General features: G+C 40.8%; 1 protein-coding gene across 6 annotated transcripts in view; it reads right to left on the reverse strand.

Moving 5' to 3' along the window:
- The window catches only part of TBC1D30 (TBC1 domain family member 30), an 83,783-nt gene that overhangs the window by 7,897 nt on the left and 54,186 nt on the right, over positions 1-21,700 (reverse strand). For all 6 annotated transcript variants that reach the window (XM_029954743.1, XM_029954744.1, XM_029954747.1 and 3 more), the window contains 5 exons: positions 20,095-20,280; positions 13,906-14,074; positions 11,867-12,035; positions 7,746-7,851; positions 1,273-1,385 (listed from right to left, as the gene is read on the reverse strand). In XM_029954743.1, the coding sequence (XP_029810603.1) occupies positions 1,273-1,385; positions 7,746-7,851; positions 11,867-12,035; positions 13,906-14,074; positions 20,095-20,280 (743 nt within the window). The remainder of the gene's footprint in view (positions 1-1,272; positions 1,386-7,745; positions 7,852-11,866; positions 12,036-13,905; positions 14,075-20,094; positions 20,281-21,700) is intronic.

Consider the following 21,700-nt stretch of genomic DNA (forward strand, 5'->3'; position numbering starts at 1 on the left):
TCCCATCCCTGTCCAGCTTCTGCCTTTGCCCTACCTAATTCCCAAAGGCGACCATTGTTACTAATTTCTGATGTGTTCTTCAGCTTCTCTATGCATAGATAAGCATATATAACTATATAGTCTTGTTCTCTTCTTTTTGCATAAGCATTAGCATACTGTATACACTCTTCTGCACCTTGCTTCTATTTACCTAAAACTCTCTCCATATTCAGACACAGAGCCTCCTCATCCTTATTTTAAAGCTGTGCTGTACTATATGCATGTCGCCCTTGTAATGGAATCAAGCCACTAACAATGCACACCTGAGTGGTCTCCAATCCTATAAGCAATGCTGCAATAAATAACCTTCTACAGGCTGTTTTGCAGGTGTACAAATGTATTTGTGGGCTAAGTCATAAAGGTAGAATTGCAGGGTCAAAGGATACACACACTAGTAATCTGGGGAAATGCTGCCAAGTTGCCTGCTGCAAATCTTGTGGCAATGTGCTACACCTGCAGTGTGCAAGAGGGCCTCCCTAGAGAGTCGTCAACAGAGCGCACATCAACCTTCTGAATTTTTGTCAATGTGACAGATCAAAACACAGTCTCAATCTAGTTCTAGCTGCATTTCCCTATATATCAACTACCAATCACCACCCTTCAATTAGGTGGCCATTTTCTTATTGATTTCTAGGAACTTTACATATGAGAGGCCATAATTACAAATATTTATTCACAAATATTTTTGCACCTGCTCATGAAGGTTGTTTTGTTCTTAGTCATGCAGAAAATTATTTTTAAACTACTTAACTTTTTCCCTTGTGTTTTGAGTCTATTAAATAGGCCTTTTCAATTGCAAAGAACTAAAGACATTCTTCCACACTTTCTTCTGCTTGTTTTATTATTTTTTTCCCATTTAAACACACTTTTCACTATTGATTCAATACGCTAAGTTTTCAAACACTAAATTCCTATACAGGAATATATATTTGTCAAATTTTGGTCTGTACATTTTAAATTAGCCCATCTGCCTCTTCATGCACCTGTTCTACACTATTTTAATTATTAAAAATTTTAATACTTGACATTTTTAAATAAATTGTGGGGTTTCTAAATATTCCTTCAGCTTATGTTCATTTAAATCAAAACCTCTGGGTAAGAGGCATTCAGATTTTAAGTGCCAAACTACTTTGAATAGATATATCTGGGGTTTATCAAATATGAAGTTACACCAACACATTAAGGTACTGAGTCTTCCATCATGAAAACAAAAGGGGCAAAAAAAGACCTTACCCAGAAACTGAGGTGGGTTTAACTGTGGCTGGGAATGGTGTAATGTTGTAGGTATATTTTTCCCTCAACTCTGCCAACTGTGGGAAAGGGAATGGAGCCATAGAATAAACAGTCTGAAAAACACAAGCAAAAATGCCACGTCTGAAATGATGGCCTTAAACAACTCTTTTCAATCCTGGAAAGACATTAAAGTTCTATCATTTGGGTGTAACGAGGTAGATTCTGCTCCTCACACAGCAGGAGGAAAGATTCTACTTCAATATCCCCTTTAGAGAAAGACAAAAGAGGGGCACCTGGGTGGCTCAGTTGATTAAGCGTCCAGCTTCCAGCTTCGGCTCAGGTCATGATCTCACGGCTCCTGGGTTCGAGCCCCGTGTCAGGCTCTGTGCTGACAGCTAGCTCAAAGCCTGAAGCCTGCTTCAGATTCTGTGTCTCCCTCTCTCTCTGACCCTCCCCTGCTCATGCTGTCTCTGTCTCTCAAAAATAAGTAAACATAAAAAAAATTTAGAGAAAGACAAAAGAGGGGTGCCTGGGTGGCTCAGTCAGTTCATCGTCAGACTTTGGTTCAGGTCATGATCTCATGGCTCATGGGGAGCCTGCTTTGGATTCTGTGTCTTCCTCTCTCTCTGCCCCTCTCCCCCACTCACGATCTGTCTCTCAAAAATAAATGTTAAAAATATTAAATAATAAAAAGAGAAAGACAAAAGAATACTGAGAAACATAATGTTCATTTCTCTTTTTTTTTTTTTTAATTTATTTTTGAGACAGAGAGAGACAGACCATGAGCAGGTAAGGGCAGAGAGAGGGAGACACAGAATCAGAAGCAGGCTCCAGGCTCTGAGCTGTCAGCACAGACCACGATGCGGGGCTTGAACCCATGAACCATGAGATCATGACCTGAGCCGAAGTAGGACACTTAACCCACTGAGCCACCCAGGTGCCCCAATGTTCATTTCTCAAATCACTCCAGCCAGGACTGGGTATTCCAAGTGGTAAGGGGGGCGGGGAGAGAAGGCTGGGGGTAGTCTGACTTCCTCTGGGCTCAATCGACAGGTGGGTTAATTCAGAAATTCACAGCTCCCTATTATTTCTTTAACAAAGAACCCATCAGCAATGCTCATGTAGTGCTTGTTTTTCAAAGCTTTGTTTGAGGACTTTTATTGACATTTAATGTCATCTGGACAACATTAAGTCTAGTGGATGATCGTGTGATCAGCTGCAAGCTTTCTCCAAAGACACCACCTTTTCAAATGTCTGTAAATGAGTCTGAGGTGAAAATTGTTAACTGTTATTTTTAAGGAAAAAAAAGAAGAAGAAGAAAGTGACAGGGTGTAAAGCACACGCTGTTAAAAACCTATAAATAAAAATGGGAAAAGCACCTGTGCTTTCTCCAGGATGTCAAAATTATATATCGTTCTACCAGCAGGAGGAAAGTAATCCTGTTTGCTCCCTTAATTTTATTAAAATTTAATTGCTCCAAACGCCTTTCATCAATCCTGAAAGTACTTATTCACCAGAAAATGTATATTAATCACACAAAGTTTCACTTCTCCCAGGAAGCCATTCATCTAAAACTAACATATCAACTATATCTCAATAATTTAAAAAGAGACACTCATACCGTTGGGATTCAAGTTTAAAAGATGAAGTTATTGGGGCACCTGGGTGGCTTAGTGGGTTAAGTGTCCAACTTTGGCTCAGGTCATGATCTTTTCATCCGTGGGTTCAAACCCGCGTCAGGCTCTGTGCTGACAGCTCAGAGCCTGGAGCCTGCTTCAGATTCTGTATCTCCCCCTCTCTCTGTCTCTCCCCTGCTCACACGCTCTTTCTCTCTCAAAAATAAATATCATTAAAAAAATTCTTTTTTAAGATGAAAGTATTAATGCTAGGAGTTTTAAAACTCCTCATGAATGAAGATGTCTCTTTGAAGACAATTAGCAGGATGATCAGCTGAAGATTCACTTGTGTTTTAGTTTTGCCAGTTTTATAAAAAATTATGAAAATATGCCCTTGTCTAGCCTTATGAAGGAAGCTGATAAGAACAGTGTGGGAAGTACATCCTGCCCCAGAAGACTTGGCCCTGGGCTCCTAGCAAACTCCTTCAAGAGCCACTCAGCTTCAGACATCTGACCTAGGTTGGGGGGAAATGGTCACACTCACTGGTGCTTTCATTTTCTGCTTTTTGGTCTATGTTCCTCCATCCTTTACTTTTAATTAGTCCTTCAAAGAAGAAATCAGTGCTCCTAGATTTAAAAATATGTTTACAACACTTCTTCACATATATGCACTCAGTTAGTTGAAGGTCTCATGTCTGAAGGTGAGTTTATGCCATGAATATACACCACACGTCACCATAGTCCTCAGGGGACCTGAGAAGCTCTAGGTTTCCAATGCTGTAAATCAGAGATTTACAATGGCTTCCAAGAAAAAATTTCACGAATCATCTTTGAGCCAAGCATGGTACACTGACAGAATCTTAGGGTTAGAATGGAACGTAAACATAATTTAGTTCAACCTCCTTCCCAAGCAGAAGTTCCCTCTATAGCCTCTCCACCGAATGGTCACAAAGGCAGCCCTGAGCCCTTCCAATGATGGGCACACACTATTTTGCAGGCCAGATGGTTTCAATTTCTGACAGCACTAATTAATCAACAGTATCCATCCATTGTAATTCCCACACCATCGCTGATGGAAACAAGTGAACAGTCTAAGGGCTGATCCTGCCTCAGGGCACACGAGAGCTTCCCCCAGGGAACAAGAATTACTGAGACGCACTGGGAGGTAGGTTTTCCCAAGCACCCACCAACCCTTCCAACAGCACCTGACTTTTCTCTCCATTGCCCTCAAGGAAGTCATGAGAGCCTTTGCCAGAAGTCTTACTGAAATCTAGATCCACTATTTCACTGGCATTCTCTCAATGTCTTTTTCAGACACCATCAATTTTGTAAAACCAGCCATTGCTAATTAAAAAAAAAAAAGTAAGAGAATTTACAGAAGGAAAAAAGCCAGCAGGTTTTGTGTGTGGCACTTCGAGTGGAAGGAAATGAGGAAGACCACCAGGGAGAATCCCTCCCTGTCTTTCGGCTCAAAAATAAAGACCTTATGCCCAGTCCACGTTTTTCATCTGGAACCATTTCAGGTTCGCTGACAGATTTGTGGCCCATCATAATTGGATCCCAGCCACTGAATTAATTTTTTTTAAAGGACTGAATAAAGAAAACAGAGTGCCTTAAAATGATATTCACCATCTCTCTCCATAACACTCTATGATGCCAAGGAAAACCAGTAAGTCAACGTACTATGCAAACTACCAACGTACACGTAAATAGACATTTATATTTAGGTACTGCCCAGAAAAAAAAAAACTGTATTTCTTTTTTCATTACTGACATGCTTTACAAAAAACACGAAAACATAACTCATACAAAATTAGGCTCCGTGCATCTCCATCCAGATGTTCTCCTCCGCAGAAGAAAAGCCTCCAAAATGGCATCCAATCAATCAAACCACAGCCTGTATTTTTCCCTCTAGGATTTTCTTACAGCAAGGTAAAGAGGTGGTTCTCTTTTCTCCTAATACCTACGACTGGAAATTTCTATAGGACAAAGATGATATATGTCAACATACCCCTCATTCGTTCTGGCAATGTTTAAGTGAAATAAAATGTTGCCTTATTTTTCTAAAGGGGATTTTGGCTTTGGGAAAGACACATTTTGAATAAGGTGGAAATGGTGGGCTGGGTGGTAGGGGGAAAGTCGGCCAGGAGAGGAGGACTTGGCTCCCGGCCCTGGGTCTGCCACTAGACAACCTAAGGAACTGGCCACAAGCTCACCTCTACCAAGTGACAGAATTAGGTTAGCTGATCTTTACGCTTCTTTTAAGCCAGTGCTTCCCTAAGTGTTGTTTAAAGACCAGCTACATCAGGGCAGAGGGAGACAGATAGGAGATGATTTCATTCATATGTGGAATTTGAGAAACTCAACAGATGATCATAGGGGAAGGGTAGGAAAAATAAGGTCAAAACAGGGAGGGAGGCCATAAGAGGCTCTTAAATATAGAGAAAAAAAAACAGAGGTTGAAACTAAGGGGGGAAAGTGAGTGAGGGGGTGAGCTAAATGGGTGACAGGTATTAAGGAGGACACTTGTCAGGATGAGCACTGGGTGTCATATGTAAGTGATGAATCACTGGCTTCTATTCCTGAAGCCAAGACTACACTGTATGTTAACTAACTTGAAAATTAAAAAGAAAAACAAACCACAGCTGCATCAGAACCACGGATGTGCCTCTCTTTGTGAACAGTCATCATATTCTATCTTGATTTAAGACTGTATCTTATTTCCTCAGTGATACTTAAAAAAAAATTTTTGACATTTATTTATTTTTGAGAGACAGAGTGGGAGGGCAGGGCAGAGAGGGAGGGAGACACAGAATCAAAGCAGGCTCTAGGCTGCTTATCTGACTGAGCCACCCAGGCGACCCTAAAAAAAAATCTTTTTTTAAAATACGAGGTTTCATAAGCGAGACATAAGCATCCAACTTCGTCTCAGGTCATCATCTTGAGGTCCGTGAGTTCAAGTCCCACATTGGGCTCTATGCTGACAGCTCAGAGCCTAGAGCCTGCTTTGATACATTCCTAAATCAAGATGAATGTGATGAATGTTCACAAAGAGAGGTACAAAGAAAATGCCACGGTGATTCAGAGAAATGGGAGATGATTTTAGTTGAGACTATCAGAGAATCCCTCACAAAAGACATGGCATCTGAACTGGACCTTTTCATGAGGAGGTAGGCCTTACTTGTGTGAAGATAGAAGAGAAGACTAACAGAGGGCACAGGTATAGAGGAGGCATATTCCCAGGGATTCCTGGGAGCACGGAGAACAGCTTGACTTGACCAGAATAAGTCAAGGGTATGAAACGGAGGAGCTAGGATAGTCAAGAGCACTGAAGAAGCTGAGAAATCCATGCTTCATTTTGTAGGCAGTGAGTAGCCCTTGAAGGTTCCTGAGCAACAGAAAAAAGACAATATCCTAGAGTCCTGCCTTGGGCAGATGAATCAGGCAGGTCTGTGGGACATAAAGGATCTCATTCGTGGAAAATGCCAAGCATGGACCTTATACACAGAGCCATGTTCAATAGGAGATACTTCCCTCCAAGAGAGGATGAGTGATGAAGCAATGGCCCGGGATGTGTGAGAAGAGTCAGGATCATAGCACTGTCAGCATCATGCAGAACCCTTCTTCCTCTGAGACAGACAGGAAAGAAGGAAGAGATGAGGATGCAAAGAAAAGTTGAAATAAAAAATATGAATGTTTGGGACAGTTCTATCAGGTGGTCAACATTTTCCAAAAATAAGGGATTCTGAGAAGGAGCTGGAAGTACCAGGAAATGAGCAAAGGAATGGAAACTCCTCGCTTTTCAAGCCCTAAGTCAGGGCTGCGTCTTCATTTCCCAATCTGTTGACTTGGCCCAGCACCCAAACATGACCTCATGCATGGAATCCAACATAAAGGTAAAAGCTGAAACAGAAAAAGGAAAGACAAATCAAAGAGAAAGAAGAAACTAAGGCCGAAGGGCAACCTTGGACAAGACCCAGGGTTGGTCAGTGGGCAAGAGGAACAACCAGGAAAAGAAGCAGTAGTCGGAAGCATCAGAGGAGAATAAAGATAAAATCATGTTACAGAACCTAATGCAAGAGAGAATGTTCACAAATCTGTTACTTTTTCTATATTCACTACCGATTTTAACGCCTTGGTGAATGAACAGTGAGATATGACATGCCAGGAAATAACAGAACCTTCAAGACTTTCTATATTATGATTAATATATAATAACATGAGTAGAAAATATGGGCAAAACAAATAAACCAAAATACTGATTAGAATAATCTCCTTTGGTGGGGAGGGAAGTAGGGCACCTGGGTGGCTCAGTGGGTTCAGCATCTGACTGTTGATTTCAGCTCAGGTCATGATCTCACAGTCGTGGGATTGAGCCCTGAGCCTTGCTGAGCATGGAGCCTTCTTGAGATTCTCTCTGTCCCTCTGTCTCTGCCCCTCCCCAACTTGTTCTATAAATAAATAAACATTTAAAGAGATTTTTAAAGAATAATTTCCTTTTCAACCCTCAATAATTTCTCCCCCAAAATAATTCTGCCCCACAAGTCTCCCTTTATGAAGGTTAAGAATCAGATTCAGAAGAAGTACGTGGTATTTTGGGGTTTTTTTTTAGAGGTTGGATTGAGCTTTATGATTTTTAAGCAACACAGCTTGAATGAAAGCATTAAAAATATCCATTATTCGTTTCTCCCTCTTGTGACATAGTTAGATTCTTATCAAATCATAGATAGACTCATGGTCAAGTGAAACAATCTGATGGCTGGCCAGACATATTTCCCAAGATGGCTGCCAGGTACCGCCTGTTCCCACAGCACCCCGTGTTCCCTGAGCCAAGGTGGGGCCATGCTTCCCACTCACCTGCATGAGTTCATGGCTTTCCAGAAGGTCATTCTCTAGCATCTCCTGGGTAAGGCGCCCCATGGTGCTGTAGAATTCATCAGCTGTTTCACAGCATTCTATCTGCCTGGATAAAGAAAGAACAGAAAAAGGAATTATTTAGGACACCCATGCTATTTATCAGACTTTTACTGCAGTTGCAACAGGATATGGCGCCTCTTGCCATCAAATTAATCGTTAGCAATCAACAAAAATCACACTCCTGGGACTTGCCTATGGCTTTGTCATAGCTTGCATGTCCTGGCTTGTAATTCTCTGCCATTCCCAAATAAACCCATTTTTGCTGAATGCAGAGAAAAGATAAAAAGTACCAAAGGCAACATAGAGGCACTTATCACAGGGTGAGCTCCCAGCTTTCGTACCTGCTCCCCAGCCTCATAGCCCCACCTGTGGCATCTTTATTATTTTTATTTGACACCATCTACATAGCAGAATGCCTACCACTTATCAGAACTAATAACCACAAAATTGGGTACTAAAGAACAATTATCCCCTGTAGGGAATCTGGGGCTTTTAATCTACAAATGGTGATATCACTGATAAATTGAAACCCAGCCACAGAAGTAAAAATGAAAAATATAAAAACTTTCTCTGTATATTTCATCATCCACAGGATGTTTTCAAAGGCAGAAATTTTTCAGTTCTTCTCAGGGCATTGCTGCTAATTGGAGATTGCATCCTGCTTCCTGCATTTGGTTCTATATGTAACTAAGAATCTATTGGGGCACCTGGGTGGCTCAGGCAGTTGTGGTCTGACTTCAGCTCAGGTCATGATATCACAGTTTGTGAGTTCGAGCTCCACATCAGACTCGCTGCTGTCACCTCAGAGCTTGCTTCGGAGCCTCTGTCTCCTCTCTCTCTGTCCCTCCTCAGCTTGTGCTTTCTCTCAAAAATAAATAAATATATATATTTTTTTAAATCTGTCACCTGACAACCTAAAAGTCAGGTTGGACTTTTATCCTTCTTCTAGAAGGGAAAAAAAAATTTAATAGTCTAATGCAAAGAGCACTGTGTATTTTTTTTAATCTATTACAACATTTTTTGGGTAGTAGGATACTTTTATTTGCCCACCAAGCATAAGACATACACTTTGACATACACTAACGGGGAATTTCCATGGAGCTATCCAAAAATACATAATGATGGAAAAACTTCAGGTTCTGGAGTGCTCTTCAATCCCATTGCCACTAAATGAAATAGACTATTGAAGTGCTATTACAGAAATACAGAGTAGCATGTGGGCATAACTGAAAAAGTGGTTACATTTACCTTAGAGGGTGAGGAAGAGAAATAATGCTTCATATGAGTTCTGAAAACTAGCCTCTGGGTTGACAAGGAAGAAAAAGCTTTCCAAAGACATAGATGGAGGAGACAGCAGGCCCTCTCCAGGTCCCACAAGGAGCTCCACGCAACCAAAGTTGGCCAGAAGGCCTACATGGCCAGAGGGTGACGGCAAGGGCTCATGGTACAGAGCCGCAGACAGCAGATGGCAAAGGCCTCAGACGCTGGCTGGGCCTCCTCCAGGGCAAGAGTCACTGAAAGGCACTTAATAGGAAGCATGAGAACAGATGTGCCTTCGGCAAGGTTGGCTGGAGGTGGCACGGCAAGTGTAGGGTGTGACGGGGACACAAGGAAGGAAACACCGCGCTAGGCCTGGCATGAGGCCAAAGCATAGCGTCAGAGAAGACAGGCTACATTGAGAGATGCCAGTGAAGGTGAGCTGACAGTCCACAGCCTATGGATTCCAAAAGCACCATTGGTGGGAGTGAGAGGAAGGAATGCCGTGTTGCAGGCCTAAGGTGAATGGAGAGGTCCCATGGAGCTGTTGTGTATGATTTTCCAGTGGAAAGTTTATGGGGAAGAATATAGGCCCTGGAGTCAGAAAGATCCAGGATTAAGTCCCAGCTCTGCTCCTCATGAGCTGTGGGACCATGAACTAGTTAATTAACCCTCCGGGGGTAGCTTTCTCAGATGAAAAGGCAGGGAGAATACTCCTACCTACTTCACAGCGGTATGCACAGAACTGAATGAGAAAATGTGCTGAAGCTCCCTGACACGACAGCACTGTAGGCACTTGGTGATGTATACTGTTTGCTCTCCCTTTTGCTGAACAAGTTGCATGTTCAAAAGATGTAGAAGTAGAGTGAGCAAAGACTCTGAAACATTTTAAGTCCTACCAGTCTGATTCATATATCCCCTGATTTTATAAAGAATAGCTATTTACTATCAGTAGATTCACATAATTAAAAGTGCAGATTCTAGGGGTTCCTGGGTAGCTCAGTCAGTGGATCGTGCAACTCTTGATCTCAGGGTTGTGAGTCAGGCCCTGTGTTAGGTGTAGAGACTACTCAATCTTAAAAAACAAACAAACAAACAAACAAACAAACAAACAAAAAGTACAGATTTTAAAGTCAGGATGCCTGGGTTCAGAACCAGGCTGTTCCACTTACTGAGTGACTTTGGACAATTTACTTAACTTCTCTGTGGCTCAGTTCCCATGGGGATGATAACAGTCCTTATGAAATGAGGATAAGGATGAAATGATGGTAGTTTCACATCTAGTGTGCTAAGAACAATGCTTGTCCACTGTCCATCGGAAGCACTCTGTGAGTATTGGATATTAAGTGTAGCTGTTGTTATTTCGACAGTGTGATGTCCCTGGGAGGACCATAGGGATAAATTCTGATCCTGCAGATAATGGACAGACGGGAGTAAAACCAGAATCTCTTCTTTCCTTCCTGCCCCATAACTAAGAACCAAAACAAAGGTTCCTAGAACTGACTCAGCACATGGTTACCCAGCATCTGGACTCTCAGACCCACAAAAACTATCAAAGTGCAAAGGCATCCAGTAGGCTGGAAATACATGACTGCAGAAACATATAGATACCGGGGGGGAATGAAAAGCTAAGTCAACATCACACCAAATCCATAGCAGACTCATCGATTTGCCTGGCTGAAAAGCAGTGAGCGATAAAACTAAGGCAAAAGAGTCGGCTCTGTGATGTTTAAAAATACTTATACACAATAATGATCCTTCTACATCCCTGAATTGTTGGTGGATCTTTCTTGCAAAAAGTATGAAATGCTACAAGTCTCCCAGGAAACAACTTATCATAAATAAAAAGTCTAGTTAAAAGGTTTTTGAAACAAAACACTGGCAGTGATTTATTAGTTTTCTGACATGTTGTCAATGAGTACCCACTCAAGTCATTTACAGCTCTAGGAAAGGAACATTAACAACTTCTCTGAATCTCAACCAAAACGATTTCATCCTAATGTCTTCTCCATTACCCAGAAGATAAAATTTTAATGTAATAGTCATAATATATTAGAGTTGGGTGAAAATACCCTCCTTTTTACAGTCCTGCTACTGGTAATAAATGTAAGTAATATAGTAATATCTATGTGCCAGTACGTTCGGTAGTAATGGGTTTCATCAGAGAATTAATTCTTGAAAGAAGGAAAGAAGTTCCATGTGCTCTACTGTTTAAATGTGCTCCACACTCCAAAGTGGGCCTAGAACTCATGACCCTGAGATCAAGAGTCATGTGCTTTACCAACTGAGCCAGCCAGGTGCCCCATGTGTTCCGCTATTGACTATGTACTAAGCACCACAGAGATACCTTACACATATATCTCATTTAATTTCATCATGACCTTGAAGGGCAGAACTAAATAAATAGTAAAAATTCAAAAGTAATCCGCATTATGAATGTTAACTAACAAACCTACCTACTCCTCTCCAGATCTAAGTTCCTCTCCCTCTACCTCTTCCCAACTAGAGTCCAGGGAGAAGCTGCGAAGAGTAAATCAGCCAGGATACTAGCACTGAGGAGGAGGAGGAAGAGATCTGCAGGCCTGAAAAAGCCTGCCCCCTTCCCCAACATAGATCTATTTGTCCCCCCACCCTCCCGCCCAACAATCAAGAATAAGCCAACTGAGATTTCAGAAGGCTAAAGCAATTCAACAAAGTTCCCAATTTCTCTTTTGCTCAGACTTAAATACAGATGCTTTCCACATTAGAGCGCAGAACCTCTTAAGGCCCTCCACACCCCAGAACAGAAGGGGGAAATCACTTACTCTCCCAATTTTGCCCAGATGGCCAGCGACACCCTCAGGATGATTTCCGAACCTTCAAAGAAGACTGAATCCCAAATCTTTAAGACTGTATGGTTAGGGAGGCATGTAGCAAAGAGAGTCAGAAACCACTGCATCGTGAAGACGTTCGTCAGCGGGGGTTCATATCCACCTGCAATGAGTCAGACACTCTGTTTCTTCAGAATTGATGTTTTGCAAGATATAAAAATAACCCTCGTTCAGTCTTCCATGCCCACTAAGTACGCTACATTTCCTGACTGATCTCTTCAGATCTCTGATTCTGGTTCTTTCCTCCTTTTTTCCTTCCTTTTTTTTTTTTTTTTTGGAAGAACATAGGTGTGTTTGGTAAAAATCTCAATAATATGACCTTCACAAATTCCTTATGATATTTCAGAAATCTTAACCTAAAACTTTATTTGGCTCTACCTATTGTGTGGTGCTAAAAATTAAGGAGAAGGTTTTCCTCACCAAAAACAGGATAAAAAGAAGGGATTTTTAGCCTCTCGAAAGCAGAATCCAATGTTCAAAATCTCATAAAGCCCGCTTTTCTTCAAACGCTGATCAAAACAAGGCTCCTTATGAAATTACTTGTCTACTTCTTAAATTATGCACAGCTCTCAGACCACAGTGGAATTAAACTAGAAATATAATTGCAGAAAGAGAGCTGGAAAATCCCAAAGTATCTATAGATTAAACAACATGAAATCTTAAAATATTCTGAACTAAACCAAACACAAAGCTCACAATCAAGTTTCTGAATTCACCAAAAACAGAGCTCCCTCCTACTTTTGAGGATGGCATTAAGCGTGTATTTTATGAAATAAAAAAATGTAGATATTTAAACTGATCCTTCTTCCAAGTTAGTCAGACTGTACATTTACCCAAAGATAAGAAAAAATGGCTCTCGCCTCATTTCTCTCTTCTTAAAGAACAAAGGAGCATCTTTGTTCAGACTTAGAATCTAAGGGCAGCACTTATAGGCAAGTGTGGAGCCGAGGAAAGCATGCCTGACATGGGACAGGCAAGGTGGTCTGTCTGGAAGCATTATGAAATCCACAAGGATGCACAATTACACTGCACAGCCAAATTGAGATGATTCAAATGATTTAGAAGGAAATGCTGAGAAACTCCCAGGTGTCACTAAAATTTCCAGTGTATTGTAATCACAGATTGGGTCCTCCGATCCTTTCAGATTTTCCCAGATTTGAATGCGTGGGTGGGGGGCTGGCAGCCATTTACAGGAAACACAGCAAACTTCTCACTGTTCTTCCTGGTGTCCTGGGCATAGCCAGGGAAGTGCAGGCAGTGGGTATATTCACAGCTGCTAGCTGGGGTGCTTCGAAAAGCTGGGTGATGTCCACCAGGCAGCAGTGACTTGGAGCTGCTTACAGAACAGAGCCTCTGTCCCTGTCTCAATCTGGAGCCTTCCTTCAGGGTTCAGATAGATTCTAGCTGGCGGACCACCCATTCCTCTCTAGTAAATCTAAATACCCTTACCATGAATAGATAAAAGGAACAATTAAACATTTCAATCCCAAAGACTACTGATGTATCTCTGAAAACTTAAAGAAAACACATATTCCTCTCTCCGTAGTCTCAGTGGTTCAGGAAAAACCATAGTCTGTGTGAAATTGTGCCCGTAGCTCAGTTTTAAAGAACTCCTATAGGCCTGGTGCCAGCGTAGAACAGGGTTAACTAGATGGTAAGACATGGACACCATTCACCTCGAGGGCAACATAACATTTCAGTTGTTGATCGCGTACAGGGAAAGTATTGGCTTCTTGACTGACTTCCTAACCATGACCAGTCAGTCCTTGACTGACTTCCTAGCCACATGTGTGGCCCTATCATTTTTTCTGTTCCGTTTTTGTTCTCTAGCAACTTATTTCATTGCATCGTACTCTCACTAACAGAAGTACCTAAAAACAAGTATTTCCATTCAAGGTTTAGGCTCAGATGTACAGTGGAATCAAAGTAAAATAAATATTTTCACAGGTATAACAGCACTGAATCATCACTACCTCCACTTTCCTTGTTTGCAGTTCTCTGTAGGGTATCCAGGTGCTGAGATAATTCAGGGAGCTTCAGTCTCAAGAGATCTCTGAAGACAGCCATATCCACAGACAATGCCCGGAGATTATTGACAAAATAGCTTTCAGGAAGTACCTTATCAATGAGGTAAATCATAATCTGAAGACAAATATAAAGAATAAGATTACTTCCTAAAACCTTGGATCCCTTACATGTCCTAAATAGAAGGAACACATTCAAAAACACGGTCAGCCAAACCATTCTTTAAATGTGTCATCCGAAGTTTCTAGATGGGCCACTAGACCTAAGCTCACCCCCAAAGAGGCTGTGCTTACACAACCCTCGGCCTCATTCAGAAGCATGGAGCACATGCTCGGTCAGCAGCCCAGCAGTCTCAGTGCTGGCTCCCTGAGGTCGGCACAGCTGCTCAACCTTATTATGAAAACCAAGAGCAGAACCATCACAAAACACCCCAACTAAAGCGAGTCTCAAGATTCACTTGGCCTCAATCTGGAAACTGATAGTGGCTTTCCTCTCCCAGGAGAATGCAACAAGGCTTTGTTTGAGTACATAGTGCTTTTAAAATCTGGATTTGGGGGCGCCTGGGTGGCTCAGTTGGTTGAGCTCCCGACTTCAGCTCAGGTCATGATCTCACAGTCTGTGGGTTCAAACCCCGCGTCGGGCTCTGTGCTGACAGCTCAGAGCCTGGACCCTGCTGCGGGTTCTGTGTCTCCCCCTCTCTCTGCCCCTGCCCCCACTCACTTTCTGTCTCTCAAAATAAAATAAAGACATAAAAAATATTTCTTTTTTAAAAATCTGGATTTCCTTCCTGAGATTACCTCACAAGTTCTTCAAATTACTCTTGTCGTTCTGACTTTTCTATTTGTGTTACCTTTTTTAAGATGTCAAGAACCACTAGAATGACCCAGGAGAACACACAAGAGTTCCACATGTCAACCTCCGGTTCGTTCCCCATCTGCCTGTATATTCTGCTATACCCTCTTCCCCCAGAAGACCACTGAGTCCCCAGAGCCCAGGAAAAACAAGATTAAGAATAAAATCATAGGGGCACTTGGGAGGCTCAGTCGGTTAAGTGTCCGGCTTCAGCTCAGGTCATGATCTCACAGTTCGTGGGTTCGAGCCCCGTGTCAGGCTCTGTGCTGACAGCTAGCTCAGAGCCTGGAGCCTATCTTCAGATTCTGTGTCTCCCTCTCTCTCTGCCCTTCCCCTACTCATGCTGTCTCTCTCTCTCTAAAATAAATAAAGACAGTAAAAAAAAGAAAAAGAATAAAATCATAGCTAACCCTGTAGGTTGGTAGAGAAGTAGCTGTCTCACATTTCTATCTTCTGTCCAACACAAAATTCTATTTTCTAAGAAAATTATCTCCCAGACCTGACAAGGGCCTTTGTCCCTCACCCCTGGCTTATAATTTCTACTTTTTAGGGTCATAGTTTTGACTAATAGGGGCTGGACCATACTTTTGAGAAGGTCTCTCTGAGACCTTTATTACAAGAGTGGACAGGTAGAACTTAGCAATACAAGAAGTACAGCATACTCAATCTGTACGGAGGACGGAAGTCCTGGAGAGACTGGGGCCAGGTGAGGGGATGCAGAGGTCCAAGAGAAAAGAGTGTCCTGGTGGGGACCTTGCACTCTACAAGTAAGGAGAAGAGGGATTTACAGGATCACAAAGGTAAAATTTAAAGGTAACAGTCTATCTATTTTTGCATTTTCTATCTAAGGATATAATACTGAGAGAGATACTTAAGCTTTAAGAAGAAATTATAGGGGTTTCTGGGTGGCTCAGTTGGTTGAGACTTCAACTCTTGGTTTTGGCTCAGGTCATCATCTTATAGTTGGTTAGTTTGAGCCCTGCATAGAGCTCTGCGCTGTTGTGCAGAACCTGCTTGTGGTTCTCCCTTTCCCCTTTTCTGCCCCTCCCCTGCTCACTCACTCTCTCTCTCAAATAAACTTTAAAAAAAAAAAAAAGATAGCAGTTAGCAATTAAAAAAAAAAAGAAAGTATGATCTCTCAAAATTACACAAAATAAGAAAAACAAATTTCCAATTATCATAGTATTCTGTGACACAATGAAAGTATCTATCCAAAGGCATCTCAAAGTCTGACACAGGACCTAAGAGATAGCTGTGTGTTTTGTTAGGTATGTCACTCCACCCATGACTGTATTTCAAAGACCACACATTAAAATATATATATATATATATGATAAATAATGGCAATAGAGAGAAACAGTCTCATCAACAAATGGTGCGGGGGGAAAGGTGGACATCTACATGCCAAAAAATGAACCTAGTTACAAAACTTACACCTTTCACAAAAAATTGACTCAAGATAGATCACAGACCTGAACATAAAATGCAAAACCATAAAACTCCGAGAAGACAACATAGCCTAGATGACCTGGGGTGTGGTGATTACTTTTTAGATACAACAGCAGGGATACAATCCAGGAATGAAATCATTGGGAAGCTAGATTTCTTTAAATAAAAACTTCTGTTTTGTGAAAGACAATGCCAAGAGAATGAGAAGACAAGCCACAGACTGGGAGCAAATATTCACAGAAGACACATGTGACAGAAGACTCTTATCGAAAACACACAAAAAACTCCAAAAGCTCAAAATAAAATAATCTGTTGGATCAAACGGACCAAAGACTTTAACAAACACCTCATCAAAAATGTGTTCAGATGGCAAATAAGGATATGAGAAGGTGCTTCACATTATACGTCTTCGAATTAAAATGAAATACCACTGCACACCTGTCAGAATGGCCAAACTCTGGAATGCTGACCCCACCAAATGTTGATGAGGATGTGGAGTGACAGGGACTCTCTTTCGTCGCTGGTGGGAAGATGGTTTGGCAGTTTCTTACAAAATTAAATATACTCTTATATGATCCAGCAATCACACTCCTCGGTAATTACCCAAAGGAAATGAAAACTCACGTCTACACAAAAACCTGCACATGGATGTGTATGGAAGCTTTATTCTTATCTGCCAAAACTTGGAAGCAACAGAGAAGCCCTTCAGTAGCTGAATGGATAAACAAAACTATGTACAATGGAATATTATTCCGCACTACAAATAAATGAGCTATCAAGCCATGAAAAGACATGAAGGACACTTAAATGCATATTACTAAGTGAAGGAAGCCAATCTGAAAAGGCTCCATACTCTATGACTCCAGCTATATGACTTTCTGGAAAGAGTAAGACTGTGGAAACAGAAAAAAGATCACTGGTTGCCAGAAGTGAGGGCAGGGGTGATGAGTAGATAGAGCAGAGAGAATTGTTGGGGCCGTGAACACCCTCTGTATAAATACCGTAATGACGAATACATGTCGTTAAACATTTGTCCAAACCCACAAAATACACAACACCAAGAGTGAGTCCTAATGGAAACTATGGACTTTAGGTGATTATGAGCTGTTGATGTAGGTTCGTGGATTGTAACAAATGTACCTTTGGGGAGTGACGTTGAGAACAGAGGAGGCTGTGCATGTGCTGGGGCAGGGGGCATATGGAAAATCTCTGTGTCTTCCTCTCAGTTTTGCTGTGAACCTGAAACTGCTCTAAAAAAATGATGAATTATTTAAAAAATAAATAATGAAGGAGATTCAACGTTTTAACAAGTAGTTAAAAACAGTTACTAAGAAAAAACAGTAAGTGCTGAAAAGCAAGGAAATGGTTTACCTCCTTATAAAATAAACGATATATTTGCCTAATAATTAAAACTTGCAAAAAAAACTTGCAGAGGCCAAAATAGCTGCTAAAAACACTGATACCAATATCTTCCTTAGCATCCAAAATGATTCTTCATGAATCTAATCTTCCTCTACGTATTCAATGTCTAACCGCAAGATTCCTAAATGATGATGATGTCATTTCAGTTCACAGAGTTCATTTTCTTAGAGGCTGAAATATAAATATGCAGCTCCTCAGCTTTACCTAATCCATCTTTTTTATGTGAATTTTTAGTTTTGCAAGTATCATGAGCCTTTCAATGATTTGATTGGCATGTACATACCCTCCCCCACACCTGTCCTCCTCATCTGCTAACCTGAATTGCTAATTCCAACTTTTCAACAGAACAGTTCTCATTTTATAAGCATAGAAATTATCTCTGAAAAGAAAAAATTGACTAAAGCTGATACACTGAGCAAACAAAACAGCTTCTTGATAAGAAAAACATGCTAAATTCATATATTTGATTTGTCACTGGCTCCTCCCTCTCCCACTTATTTGATGAACATGTAGCTTCAGAACTGTTTCCTTAAATACATGAATGAAAAAAGTGAAAGGGTAAATACAGATTTAGACTATGTCAGGCTGGCTTCATAATTATTTCCACCATGATGCATATAAAACCAGAAGGAACATTTGTTTGTTTTTCCATATGACATTAGTCAGTGATTGGAAATGTCACTAAGGTTATTTACCACAGCCAAGCACAAGGCTGGGGTTGGGGGAGGCTCTTGAATACAAAGACTAAGTATCTATTCCATCCATCCCAAAGCATTGCAATCAATAGCAGATTGAGAGTTCAGACATGAATTAGCAACCCCATATTGCCCCAAGCTAATAAAGGAGTAGTCATCCTGCATTTGTGCTTCATTTCTCATAAAGATGATTTCCAGTGATTCACTGACTCACATTCCAATTTATAAACTTAAATTGCTCGTGACCCATCTCAAAGTGTTTCCAGAACTTTTTTAAAATAAAAGTTCTACACATCAAAGATTAAAAGATAGTAAAATATAATTCTTTTCTATAACCTTTCTCCATGCAAATACCTTCCAATAATATACACTCACTCTCAGTCTACCTCCTCCATACCTCACCCCATATGTGAAAGAGTGAAGCAACCCAAGAACAAGACCAGCCAGAATTAAGCATAACTTCTGGAGAAGTAGGCAGTTTCTAACATGACCCTTCAGGTCCCACCTCTTGGTAGTCACACCCTTGTGTAAGCCCTTCCCCTTGAGTAAGAGCTAGCCCTAGTGACTCGCTTCTAATGAAAAGAATGTCACAAAAATGACAAAATATAACTTGACATTAAGCTGCAAATCTGCAGCTTAATCTCTCCTACCTTTTTCATTCTCTTTTACTCCCTTACTCTGAGGGATGCTGACCGCATTGTTGTGAGACAGAGGCATGGCAAAGAACTAAAAAAGGCCTCAGGCCAATAGCCAGCCAGGAACTTGAGCCCTGAGTTCAACAACCTGTGAGAAATCAAATCTTGCCAACAGCCACATGAACAAACTTGGAAGTGACTGTGGTCCCCAGGTGAACTTCCAGATGAGACTGCAGACCCAGCCAACAGTTTCAATGTCACAATGATACAACTTTGAGCCAGCTGAGCTGCACTCAGATTCCTGACTCAAAGAAACTATGAGGTAAGTCATGTTTGCTATTTTAAGTAGCTAACTTGTTATGCAGCAACAGATAATTAATACAATTACTATTCAACTTGCTTTAAAAATATGATGTTTCATGGGTGCCTGGATGGTTCAATCAGTTGAGCATCTGACTTCAGCTCAGGTCATGATCTTGCAGTTTGTGAGTGTGAGCCTCACATGAGGCTCTGTGCTCACAGCTGAGAGCCTAGAGCCTGCTTCTGATTCTGTGTCTCCATCTCTCTCTCTGCTCCTCCCTCACTTATGTTCTGCCTCTCTGTCTCAAAACTAAACATGGAAAAAAATTTTTTTAATTTTTTTATTAATTATTTTTGAAAGAGAGAGAGAGAAAAAACGAGTGGGAGATGGGCAGAGAGAGAGCGAGAAACAGAATCTGAAGCAGGCTCCAGGTTCTGAGCTGTCAGCACAGAGTCCAATGTGGGGCTCATGAGCCGTGAGATCATGACCTGAAATGAAGTTGGATGCTTAACTGACTGAGCCACTCAGGTGCCCCTAAAATTTTTTTTTTAAATATGAGGTTTCATAAGTCAGACTAAAAATATAATGATTCTACTCACATTTGGCAGCTACATGAGTCTGTCGCTTGACCTGACTTTAACATGGGGGAAATGTTAAGATGGGTAATTACAAATGTGGAGCAAACCTGTTGGAAGGCAATGGGACATCCGGGAAAAGATAGTACAGTTCCAATATGTGACTCTCAGAGAACTTCAGCTGCCGTCTTCAGAGCCTGATACTCACCTTCAGTGCATCCCCTTCATTGCCTTCCACCACTTCCAGAATTAGAGCAGCCAGGATGTTAAAGCCTTGGCAGTATCCAACATTCTTGTTCCATCGGGCGTAGGCCAAAAGAACCCGTTTTAACACAACCCTGTCCTGCTCAGCCTCCTGGCCACAGTAAGAACTACAGCCTGTGCGGTGAAGATCCTAAAGAAAAGAAACAATGTTTTTTAAAGACTTCTTATAATCTCTCTTAAAAAAAAAAACAGAAAAATGTTTTTAGTTGTTTCTCTGCTTTAGCATTAAATAGAATCATATCATGAACATGTATTTTAGTTTTTTACTATTTTCCTAAGTGTATTTATTCTGAGAGGGTGGAGAAGGGCAGAGAGAGAGGAAGAGAAAGAATCCCAAGCAGGCTCCGTGCTGTCGGCACAGAACCCAACATGGGGCTCATCAAACTCACAAACCTTGAGATCATGACTTGAACTGAAACCAAGAGTTGGACGCTTCACCAGCTGAGCCACCCAGGTGCCCCAACATGGATTTTAGTTTTTAAAACTATAGGTGTACCCTAGACACATGAGCCAAAACAATTTTTTAAATTTCTTGCTCCTAACATTTTCTAATATGCTGAGATACATTTTTTGCAGTTTTATTGAAATATAGTTGACTAAGGACATTGTTAAGGGGAATTTCAGTCAATTTTTCTAACTTTCTTTTTAATTTTCTATCAAATTTAAATTGTTTCCAGAATTAATACAAATGTGATTCAGAATTAACAAAAATTACATTATAATTCTATATAAATTGACAGTTTCTTTTAATACTATGTCTCAGATAAAACAACGGTCACTTCAGTACAATTATGATAGATACTAACATTACTCCTCTCTCTAAAACACGATGTAATATGTACCTGTTAAAACCCTAATATTAAGTAGAAAAACAAAATAGCAAAAAATGCAATCTACATTGTAGAGAGACAGAAAAATCATTCCGCCCAACACAAAGAAATCTATCTAAATTGCTTTATAAATTTGTATAGAAAGGAAACATTTGTTGTACTTTAATATTTAACAAGAGCAATAAATATAATTTAATAACTAAGCAGAGACCATGATTTTCAGGAGCTAATGTCATTTTACTGACAGTGCACTCACTTTAATGAGAAAAATGAAACATTCTCTTAATAGCATGATTGTTACAAAGCGTACATTGCCTTCATTCACAATTTAAACAGAAAGAAAATATTTCAAATATAGAATGCCTTGAGGCAACTATGTGGCTCAGTCAGTTAAACATTCGACTTCGGCTCTGTCATGATCTCACAGTTCATGGGTTCAAGCCCTGCCTTGGATCTCTGCTGTCAGTGAGGAGCCTGCTTCTGACCCTCTGTGCCAGCTCTCTCTGCCCCTCCCCCACTCACTTGCTCACGTTCTCTCAAAAGTAAATGAAAACATTTTTAAAAAATATATGGACTATTTCATCTCTGAGAAACATTCTGAAATTCCAAATAAAGAGCTGAAATATGGATAGTGCAGACACTTTTAAAATGTACAAAATAAAATTTTATAATTGTTTTTGACATTTGTCTGAAACAGACCAAGTTAAATCACATAGAAGC

The sequence above is a fragment of the Suricata suricatta genome, chromosome 10, assembly GCF_006229205.1.
Source record: "Suricata suricatta isolate VVHF042 chromosome 10, meerkat_22Aug2017_6uvM2_HiC, whole genome shotgun sequence".
NCBI lineage: Eukaryota > Metazoa > Chordata > Mammalia > Carnivora > Herpestidae > Suricata > Suricata suricatta.